Source organism: Trichechus manatus, unplaced genomic scaffold (genome assembly GCF_000243295.1).
Source record: "Trichechus manatus latirostris isolate Lorelei unplaced genomic scaffold, TriManLat1.0 scaffold00162, whole genome shotgun sequence".
NCBI lineage: Eukaryota > Metazoa > Chordata > Mammalia > Sirenia > Trichechidae > Trichechus > Trichechus manatus.
In genome coordinates, this window is record NW_004444098.1 from 2,696,784 (window position 1) to 2,708,586 (window position 11,803).

At 45.0% G+C, this 11,803-nt stretch overlaps 1 protein-coding gene across 1 annotated transcript in view; it reads right to left on the bottom strand.

The window, feature by feature from the left end:
- Nucleotides 1-11,803, bottom strand: part of EGFL6 (EGF like domain multiple 6) — a 92,249-nt gene that overhangs the window by 41,721 nt on the left and 38,725 nt on the right. The window contains 2 exon segments of the mRNA XM_004386366.1: nt 2,339-2,458; nt 5,334-5,453. Of these exon segments, the coding sequence (XP_004386423.1) occupies nt 2,339-2,458; nt 5,334-5,453 (240 nt within the window).

Below are 11,803 nucleotides of genomic sequence, written 5' to 3' on the forward strand. Positions count from 1 at the left end.
CTTGAGGACTAAGGTGAGCCTGACCCAAGCCATGGTATTTTCAATTGCCTCATAGGCATGTGAAAGATGGACAATGAATAAGGAAGACCAAAGAAGAATTGATGGCTTGAATTATGGTGTTGGTGAATAATATTGAATATACTATGGGCTGCCAGAAAAATGAACAAATCTGTCTTGGAAGAAGTATAGCCAGAGTGCTCCTTAGAAGCAAGGATGGTGAGACTTCGTCTCACGTACTTTGGACACGTTATTCGGAGGGATCAGTCCCTGGAGAAGGACATCATGCTTATAAAGTAGAGGGTCACTGAAAAAGAGAAAGACCCTCAACAAGATGGATTGACACAGTGGCTGCAACAATGGGCTCAAACATAGCACCGATTGTGAGGATGGCGCAGGACTGGGCAGTTTCGTTCTGTTGTGCATGGGGTCCCTATGAGTCGGAAACGACTTGATGGCACCTAACAACAACAATGGCTAGTGATTGCAAGCTTTTGCTCATGCGTCTGTTAATGGCACCTAACGACAACAACAACGTTAACGTTCTTTGCTCATTTGTTCTAATTTTTTGTATATTTTGTGCAATATAATTAAGTACTATTACTAAATACAATTTGGTGGTTGAGCATAATCCACATCCACAAAGGAACCAAGGCACAAAGCGAATGAAGTGTTGTACCAGTCACTGTGCGTGCCCTGTGGGTGCTGCGCACATAGCCCTTTGGCACACGATGTTTGCCGAAGGCTGTTTGCTGCATCTGCAGCTCTCTGCTCCGACCCCCACCTAGGCCATTCTGGGAGTGCTGGGGAGTTAATTCTCATCAATGAAGGGTAAGAGTTGGTAGATAATACTCAGTGCCCTCTTCCCAGAGTCTCCCAGAGGCGCCCACGGTTCACCCTAACTTGCTCACTGAGCTCTCCCTGTGCAGGTTGCTTCCCTTCCCTGGGCCACTTCCCTACTTATCAACCAGTTTTTCTGGGCTCACCTTCCAAATAAACTACTTGCTCTTGAAGGCTTGTCTCAGAGTCAGCTTCTACAAGACCTAAAACTAAGGCACAGAATAAGACAAGGAGAAGCAAGAGGCCAAAGTTCTAAGCTATCGATTTGACTAAGTGCAAAGATATAAATAAAGGTTTTATCTGTTTCTTTCATATGGATTTAATCTGCTCATTTTCTCCAAGAAGAATTAATTACGTAACAGTGCATATAATTTGGAGCATGCTTAAAAGACAATGAGACATTTGTTACTTGTTAACTTAAACAATGTGGAAGGTAGATACTATTTTCAATAATCTTATATTTAAAAAAGTTAGGGAATACTTTTTCTCCCCAGGCAAATATTAGAAACCCAGAATAAAGCCCAGTGGCCCTTAGGATCTTATTCACTGAATGACAAAAATAAAAATGGTGGAGTCTCTGTTGGAATGGTGTTATGGATTGAATTCTGTCCCCCCAAAAGTTATGCTGAAGTCCCAACCCCTATACCCACAAATGTGACTCTGTTTGGCAAAGGGGGGTTTCTTCTGTTATGTTAATAATGTCTTACCAGAGTTAGATGAGTCCTAAACCTAATCACTTTTGAACGGTGTCTTACGAAAAGAGCAGAATAGTCAGAGACACACACAGGGGAAGACAGATGATATGTGAGGATCATCTACAAGCAAAGGAATGCCAAGGATTATTGGCAAACGCCAGAAACCAGTAGAGAGGCCCACAGAAGGAACTGACATGCCCAAGACCCTCACTGGGACGTCTAGACTCCAGAACTGTGAGAAGATAAATTCCTGTTCTTTAAAGCCACCCATTTGTGGTGTTTTCTGTTACAGCAGCACTAGGTAACTAAACAAACAAACAAAAACCCAAAGCTGTTACCGTCTAGTCAATTCTGCCTCATGACGACCCCACGTGTTACAGAATAGAACTGTTCCGTAGGGTTTTCTTGGCTGTAATCTTTACAGAAGCAGGTCACCAGGTCTTTCTTCCATGGCACCACTGGGTAGGTTTGAACTGCTGATCTTTCGATTAGTGGTCGAGCACAAACTGTTTGCGCCACCCAGGGACCAGGTAACTAAGACAGATGGTAACTGAAGTAAAATGTTCAGGGTACATATACTAAAATAAAATTACCTTTATCTTTTTTTCACTAAGGCATTAGGCAATCCAAACTAAGATAATAGCGTTGTTTCTGGCACCCCAGAGTGTGTCTAGAGATTGTGTGGCTAAAAATGTCATCTCAGAAATGGACATAACAACAAGCAGACTGTGATGAATGAAAAAGAATTCAGCAAAGGGAAGCCAGGGTAGGGGCAGTAGACACTGAGGCGATTCCTGCTGTTCTACCTGTGCAGACTCTTCCATTGGGGGCCAGGCGGAGTCCTGAGGACGGACACAGGCACCGCGGCCCTCCCTCTGTGTCTTCACAGCCGTATTGGCAGCTCGTCATGGCACATGTCCTAGAGTCTGAAAAAGTAGGCAAGCATTAGCCTTTTCCTCCAGAGCTGCTAGAAAGTGCTTCCCGAGGAGCTATCTCCAAACGCTAGGACATTAAATGTGACAGATGGGACTGCATTGTAGGATAAGCTTCATTGTCTAAGTCCCAAATGGAGGCCGTAGTCTGAATCTTGCCTGTGGTTCATTTTGTTGGCCAGTGCATTGAACTGGACCACCTTTCGGTAGGGCACACACCCCTCGGTTACGGAAGCCTGCAGCTCTCTCTCCTCGTGCACGTGCTCCAGTCACTCCTTTATGTCACCTGAATGGCCTCTCTAGGTTGAAATGCAACCTCTAATGTAGATTATCAACATGGGTAATTAGGGTAAAGCATCCATTCTAGAGAGCTCTCCAAAGAGTCACCGGAGTGATGAGACTTGGTCTTTAGCTGCCTGTATTAAAACATGGGGCAGATACAACTGATTGGCTGCCTGAAAGCCATTCTGGACCCCCTTTTCTCTTCCACTTCCCACCACTGAGGCTGGAAAGCCAGATACTTGTCTTCTTCTTAGCCTCCCTTGTGGCAAAGGGTAGTCATGTGACCCAGTTGTCGCCAGAGAGATATAAAGATAAGTCTGCTTAGGGGAGTGGAGCTTCTGGAAAAAAATATTTTGCTTCATGCTAAAAGGGACAAGCATGAAAGAGGTGTTTACTGGCATCACCTCTTTCCCCTTAGTCTTGCCTACCTTGAATATAGGTGTGATATGTGGAATGGGGGCAGCCATATTGTGACCATGAGGCCACAAGCATGAGAATAAAACTAATACCTTGAGGATGGCAGAGGTTGAGTCCTTGATGAGCTACTCTGGAACTCTCTGCCTCCAGCTTTTCTTTCTTTCTTTCTTTTTTTTTTTAATAACTTAGTTGGGTTCTTTTGGTCACTTGCTGAACATATCCTAATAGCTCACAGAAATGCATTTCCTTAGCAAGGGTCCAGCATGTGTGGATCAGAAGTGCACAGGCACTAAACAGCTCAAATGATTCCAGCCCGATGTCCACACCAGGGGAGCATGATGCATATACTCCCTCCATCCACCCCCTGCATAACATGCCAATCACTCAGCTGGACAAAAGAGATTGCAAGGAGCCAGGTGGAATAAAACCAGCCTCCAGTGGAGCGGTCCAGGGCTAGCGGGACTCTTTGAGCTCTAAACAGGGAGGCACAAGCAAATAGACAAAGAGGGTACAGGGGTAGAGACCCAAGTCAAGGTAATATAACAAACACCTACTGATGGTTATATTTCTAGGTTATTCCTTCTTCTCCTTAGTTTTCTTCTTTTAAAACAAATCTTCAAAATTAACCTAATTTTATCTTTCCATTTGGGGGACGATATCTTTTTTGGCGCCGATGAGGCTTTCATGGAATGTTTCAGAGACATCCATTAGCATATATCTTTTTTGAAAATTGTAAGTGATTACTATAAAAGCCTAGATATTGGTTCCCTTTGAGGGGAGGGGGAAGGTTCTGGCAAAGTTCTATTTGGTTGTGGTTACAAGGATGCTCGCCTTCTAAGAATTCATTAAGTTATGTATTTGTTCCATGTGGGTTTCTGTTTAATTTATAATAATGTTTTTTTCAAAAGACCCTGTGAGTGCCTGCTTTATCTCTTAAGCTTGCTTGCTAATGGAGGATCTGGATAACCGGTGGTGTTGGGGCCCTTGGCCAAGGAGGGACAGAACGAGGAGGAGCCAGTGGAGCGGTGAGCCGTGCACTAACTCGCCAAGATTTTATAACCGCTGGAAAGCCTGGGGTGGGCTAAAGTCCTCGCACTTGCCACCAGAGGAAGCTGGTCAAGTGGCAAAAGGCACGGGCTCTTTGGGCTCGTTAGGGAGTGTTGGGCAAAGGGGAGACCCTGGGTGGGTTAATACCCTCGTGCTCCGCTGCTAACCAAAAGGTTGGAGGTTCAAGTCCACCCAGAGGCACCTCAGAAGAAAGGCCTGGCCATTTACTTCTGAAAAATCACCCAAACCTGGTTCTGCGGTTCTACTTTGACACATATATGGGGTTTCCATGAGTCGGAGTTGACTGATGGCAACTGGGTTTTTTTTTTTTTTTTGCTGTGTAGAGAAAAGAGAGATGGGAGGGAGGAGGGGACAAGGGGAGGTAGGAGTGTGGGGTTGCCTTTCAGCTGCAACATAAAACCTGAAAAGCCTTCCCCCTCAACAAATGAATGGATAGAGACTCTCACCCTCCCACAGGACATGGGTTTTCTTGATCACAGAAGGGCTTTTCTTTTCAGGAATGTGAGTATCTCTGACAAGAGTCACCAGTCTTTGGGAGTGGGGCAGGGGGCGTGAGAAAGGTAGTCGGTGGGAAGAATTGATGTCCCTGCATGAGATTTATCACCTCCCTAAAACAATATGCTTAGTTTGTTCAACATGATGGTTTTCACGAGGAAACCCAACACATCTCTGATTTCATAGGTATATATACTCCCGTCCCCTCCATTTAGTCTCTTTATTTAAAAAGTAAGTGCCTGGAATAGCAAATCTATAGAGATAGAAAGCAGATTAGTGGTTTCTAGGGGCTGGGGTGAGGGGGGAATGGAGAGTGATTGCTTAATGGATATGGGGGTTTCCTTTTGGAGTGATGAAAATGTTCTGGAACTAGATAGTGGTGAAGGCTGCACAACATTGCCAATGTACTTACATGTCATAGGATTGCACAATTAAAATGGTAATGTTCACGGTATGTGTATTTTAAAAAGTGCCCAAAGATGTTTTAGCCTGAGGCAATATTAGAGATTTTTTTTTTTTAAAGCACCCAAGTCAACTTTCCCCGAAATATCAAATGGCCAATGCCAAACTGCCAACGTTGCCTGAGACCAGCCTGGCTGTTACTTACTCGCACATGTAGCATCTGGCATCAGCATGTAGCCACTGAGGCAGAAACACTTGTAGCTGCCGTGGGTGTTCACACATCTGTGTGGGCAGGGCCGAGGGCTGAAGCCACACTCATTCACATCTGCAGGGGTCAGTTAGAAAACAGAGAAAAGTGAACTGAATCGGGAACATGTGGATATGGAATACTGAACCTCAGTATTGCAAAGGACAACTGGGCTGGCTTCCCTGGATCCCACCTGTGAGGTCCTCTTCCTGACCATCATTAAGATTCCATTTTGAAGGGTTTGTGAGGATGTCATTATGGACTGAATGGTGTCCTCAAAAAGGTATGTTGAAGTCCTAACCCCAGTACCTGTGAACATGACCTTGTTTGGAAATACGGTCTTTGAAGATGTTCTCAGTTAGCATGAGGTCATACTGGATGTTATGGATTGAATTGTGTCCCCCAAAAATTTGTGTCAACTTGGCTAGGCCATGATTCCCAGTACTGTGTGATTGTCCACCATTTTGTCATCTGATGTGATTTTCCTATGTGTTGTAAAACCTACCTCTATGATGTTAATGAGGCAGGATTAGAGGCAGTTATGTTAATGAGGCAGGACTCCATCTACTAGATTGTGTCTTGAGTCAATCTCTTTTGAGATAGAAAAGAGAGAAGTGAGCAGAGAGATAGGGGGACCTCATACCACCAAGAAAGAAGCTTCAGGACTGCAGTGCATCCTTTGGACCCGGGGTCCCTGCGCTGAGAAGCTCCTAGACCAGGGGAAGATTGATGACGAGGACCTTTCCCCAGAACCGACAGAGTGAGAAAGCCTTTCTCTGGAGCTGGGACCCTGAATTCGAACTTCTAGCCTCCTAGACTGTGAGAGAATAAACTTCTGTTTGTTAAAGCTCTCCACTTGTGGTATTTCTGTTATAGCAGCACTAGATGACTAAGACACTGGAGTAGGGTGAGTCTTAATCCAATCTGAGCGCTTTCCTTACAGAAGAGGAGAACAGACACAGAGACACACTCCCAGGAAAACAGCCATGTGATGATGCATCTACAAGCCAGGGAATGCCAAGAAACTCCTGGGGCTACCAGAGCTGGAAAAGACAAGGAAGGATTGCCCCTAGAGCCTTCAGAGACAGCGTGGCCCTGCTGACACCCTAAATTTAGACACCTAGCCTCTGGAACTGTGAGAGAATAAATTTCTGTTGTTTAAAACCACTGACTTTATGGTATTTTGTGGTATTTTGCAGCCCTAGGAAATGAAGACAGATGGAGCAAATGGAATTATATACTGTTGGAGGAATTGTAAATTGGTGCAACCACTTTGGAAAACTGTTTGGCAGAATCTACTGAAGCTAGATATATACATACCCATGACCTACCAATTCCACTCCTGGGTACATACCCAGCAGAAATGTGGCTATATGCACACCAAAAGACACACACTGTAATGATCATAGCAGCACTATTCATAATCATTCCAAACTGGAAACAATCCAAATGTCTCCCATGAGAAGGATGGGCAAATGACTTGTCTATTCATGCAATGGAATGCTATATAGCAGTGAGCTACACACAATAATGGTGAGGGGAGGGGCCTGAGTGACTGGAAGAGAGTGTGAGGAGTCTTCTAGGGGTCTAACTTTCTGTTTTGTGATCTGGGGTATGGTTACATGGGTGTTTACTTTGTGAAAATTCATTCAGTTGTACTTTTTCTGACACGCACATTTCTGTGTATATCACACTTCGATTAAAAGTTAGGGCCAAACCATGTACATATTTCTGCCTGCCTTTAACGATAGCTGCCTACAGCACAGTCTCCCTTCAAGTGTGATTCTCTTGGATGGGCCCTGCACCCACTGAATGGCCCTTGTTGACACCCTTTAAGAAGGAGCCCTGGTGGTACAGTGGTTAAATGCTCAGCCGCCAACAAAAAGTCAGTGGTTTGAACCCACCAGCTGCCCCAGGGGAAAAAAAACCTGGTGATCTGCTCCCATAAAGGGTTTGTGAAAACCTGTTGGGCAGTTCTACTCTGTCTTGTAGGGTCACTATGAATCAGAATAGTCTCGACGGCACCCAAAAACAACACACCCTTTGAGAGGAGCCCTACCTCTGCCAGGCAGCTACTAACAGTGAGGTTGTAGGACTTTATTATTCTGATAATGTTGAATTTTACCTGAACTCTGTGATACTGGAAAACAGTGACGGTTAAAGAAATCCTCCTACCCTTTGAGTTCAGGAAAACGGCATATTGCAAATGACCATCCTTCCCATATGACTTAGATGAGACTCATGATGTCTCCTTGTCTACCTAGGACAAGGCCAGACCCAGACCCTCCAAATCCCCATTCCTTGCCTCATAAATGAGTAACTGAATTGCTTGTTCCCACTGATCAATCAGAAACAAAGTGCTTGTCAACCAAACTTTGATGAAGCTTCTCTCCTTCCTCCAAGTCTCTGAACTTCGGCCCACCCTCAGCTTGAGCCAACACACAACCCCGCATTCAGGGCCCCTCCCGGAGAACAGACTGGCCTCAGCACAAGACAGTCTCTGATTTACTATCCAATGATGTCACCCTCTCATCCCACTTCCCCACACCTGGGTTTTTTCTAGCTTTGTTTACTCTCCAAAACCAAACCCGCTGCTGTCAGAGTCGATTCCGACTCAACAGCGACCCTAAGGACAGAGTAGAACTGCCCCATAGAGTTTCCAAAGAGGGCCTGGGGGATCTGAACTGCCAACCTTTTGGTTAGCAGCCATAGCTCTTAACCACTATGACACGGGGGTTCCTGTTTACTCTCAGCCTCTATAAAAGAAAAATGCTTTTCCCCAAACCCTTGATATGCTTGCTAATCTATGGTCGGCCTGTTCTCTCTATTACAGTAGACCTCTCCCCCTATTGGAAGAGTGCCTTTCCCCCTTTTCTTTCCAAATAAAGCTTCTCCCTGTCAAATCCCAGGTAAAGATGTGTACAGGCTATTATTAAGTGCAGAAAGAAGGTTGCAAAACTATGTATACGGCTTGATCCTAAAATTATAAAAAATAAAAACACATAGAAAGGAAAAGCCTGGGAGGATGTGTTCTCAGTGCTGAGGATGGTTCTCTCCAGGTGGTCGGATTGAGGGTGACGTTCTTCTCTGTGCTTTTCAGTGTTTTCTAACACAAAATCTTAACATTAAGAATGAATAACTTTGCTAGTCCAGTCAAAAACCATACAGTATAGAAAATCGAACGTTAAAGGGAACGTGGTAGATGATTTTGTCCTGGGACATGTGGTCACTCAGAGGCCTAATATCTTAACTCCCCGAAGGAAGATATATGAAAAAAAAAAAAAGTTGCTGTGGAGTTGACCCCAACTCATAGCGACCCCATGTGTGTCAGAGTAGAACTGTGCTCCATAGGGTTTTCAATGGCTGATTTCTGCAGCAGTAGATGGCCAGGCCTTTCTTCTGAGGCGCCTCTGGGTGGACTCGAACCGCCAACCTTTCAGCTAGCAGCCGAGCGTGTTAACTGTTTGCACCACCCCGGGACTCCAAGGAAGATATACAGAGAAGAAAACAACCAAATTCCACGTAAGACAAGAATTCAGCATGCCAACAGGCAAAGCGGAGCCTTGAAAAATAAAGAAGTGGCTGCTGTCACCTCTGAAAGACTCCTTCTGTGGGAAGAGCTGGACACTGGAAATCCCTTTCTCCATTGCCTCTCCCCTCCCATCTCCCTCAAGGATCCTAACTGTCTCAAAAGGGGGATTGAAAAATGCTGATTGCACATAATGGCAAACCCAGGAATACCCCATCGCCTGGCCCTAACTCAGAGGTGACTCGTTAGTTTCTTGGAAGTAGCATTTTTTATGAAAGACATCAGTTGAGGGCTAGGGCCTGTGGCCATTAATGGCTAACCGTGAACTTGGATGAGGCTGCCACGTGGCAGGGAGGCTGGGGGGAAAGTCAGACAGCCCTGCAACTTGAGCCAACTGGGTCACTCCTGCAACGTTAATATTTTACTGCAACTTGAAAACTAGCATGAAAAATACTGCTCTTCCAACTCTCTTGAGAAGGTATCTTGATACGGAATCCAAAGCATATGGAAAAACAAGTTTTCTGGTGTGAACCCCTTGGTAAGGGATATGACTGAATTATTGCTTATGAGAGCACAATCTTGACACGCCTCTCACGCATTTGGACTCGGTTCTCAGAAGTACCTTAGGGACTCTGACCTCTATGCTCGTGGTAGGATGGAAGTGTCAGAGGTTCCTCTCTGAGGATGTGGGGCTGGCGGCTCAAAGAAAGGTGAGTTAGTGTATGAAGTTAACCTTGGGACCTGGAGTAAAGGGCTGGGGAGTGGGAGCTTGCGCCTTCTCTGAAACTCTGGCTCTCCCTTCTTCTAGAACCTGAGCAGCTTTGTTTAAGGGCAGTTGAACTTGATTTGCTGCTCTTGGCTCAACTTCATTATGGGACTGGGGATGCTTTTTTAAAATTATTGCAGGTTTCCTTATGCCAGGGTTTCCATATGCCAAAGTTTCTCAACCTTGGAACTATTGTCATTTTGGACCAGATCATTCTTTGTTGTTGGGGGCTGTCCTGTGCATTGTGGGATGTTTAGCAGCATCCCTGGTCCCTACCCAATAGATACCAGTAGCATACCAACAGGTAAAGTGGATCCTTGAAAAATAAAGAAGTGGCTGCTTTAACCAAATAATGACAAACAGAAATATCTCCAGAGAATGAAGAACACCAAAGACACAAGGAAAGCATTAGCCCAAGAGACAGAAAGGGCCACATAAAGCAGATACTTCATCAGCCTGAGACCAGAATAGCTAGATGGTGCTCGGCTACCACCAATGACCGCCCTGACAGGGAACACAACAGAGAGTCCCTGATGGAGCAGGAGAAAGGCGGGGTGCAGAACTCTAATTCTAGTAAGAAGACCAAACTTAAAGGTCTGTCTGAGACTGGAGGGACCCCAGAAAACATGGCCCCTGTATTCTCTATCAGCCCAGAACTAAAACAATTTCACAGTCCAACTCTTCAGACAGGGATTGGACTGGACTTTGGGACATAAAGTGATACTCATGAGGAGTGTGCCTCTTAGCTCAAGTAGATACAAGAGACTAAATGGGCAACTTCAGTCCAGAGGTGAGATGGGAAGGCAGAGAGGGTTGGGAGCTGGTTGAATGGAGACGGGAAATCTGGGGTGGAAAGGAGGAGTATGCTGTCACAGTATAGGCAGAGCAACTAGGGTCACATAACAATGTATGTATAAATTTTTGTATGAGACACTAACTTGAATTGTAAACTTTCATTTGAAGCACAATAAAAAAAAAACTCCAGATATTGCAAGTGTCCCCTGGGGGGCAAAATCACCCCAGTTGAGAGCCGCCAATCTACAGCAAGGACAAGACCTCTTGCTCTAATAAAGTATTTTTATTCACCATAATATTTACAGCAGAGTTTCTCAACCTCACAACTATTGATATTTGGATTTAGCAGCATCCCTGGCCTCTACCCACTAGATGCCAGTAGCACCCTCCTCCAAATGTCCTTAGACGTTGCCATATGCCCTCTGGAGCCCTGGTAGCACAGTGGTTAAGAGCTCCGCTGCTAACCAAAAAGTCGGCAGTTCAAATCCACCAGCTGATCCTTGGAAATCCTATGGGGCAATTCTACTCTGTCCTATAGGGTCGCTATAAGTTGGAATGGACTCAACAGCAACGAGTTTGGTTTTTTTAGATTATGTGCCCTGTGGGGTAAGGTTACTAGATTTAGCAAATAAAAATACAGGATGCCCAGTTAAATTTGAATTTCAGATAAACAGCTACTCCTTTTTTAGTATACTGTGTCCTTTGTGATGTTTAGGACATGCGTATACAAAAATGTTATTTGTTGTTTATCTAAAATTCAAACTTAACTGGGCATTCGTATTTTATCTGGCAACCCTTCCTGGGGGGAGGGGGCAAAATCAGCTGAGTTGAGAATCACTGTTCTTTTTGTTACTGTACTTTAGATGAAGGTTTACAGAACAAACTAGTTTCTTATGAAACAGTTAGTACATATATTGTTTTATGACATTGGTTAACAACCCCATGACATGTCAACACTCTCCCTTCTCGACCTTGAGTTCCCTGTTACCAGCTTTCCTGTCGCCTCCAGCCTTCTTCTAGTCCTTGTCCCTGGGCTGATGTGCCCCTTTAGTCTCATTTTGTTTTATAGGCCTTTCTAATCTTTGGCTGAAGGGTGAACCTCAGGAGTGACTTCATTACTGAGCTAAAGGGTGTCCAGGGGCCATACTCTCGGGATTTCTCCAGTCTCTGTCAGGCCAGTAAATCTGGTCTTTTTTTTGTGAGTTAGAATTTTGTTCTACATCCTTCTCCAGCTGTGTCCAGAACCCTCTGTTGTGATCCCGGTCAGAGCAGTCAGTGGTGGTAGCTGGGCACCATCTAGCTGTACTGGACTCAGTCTGGTGGAGGCCTTGGTAGCTG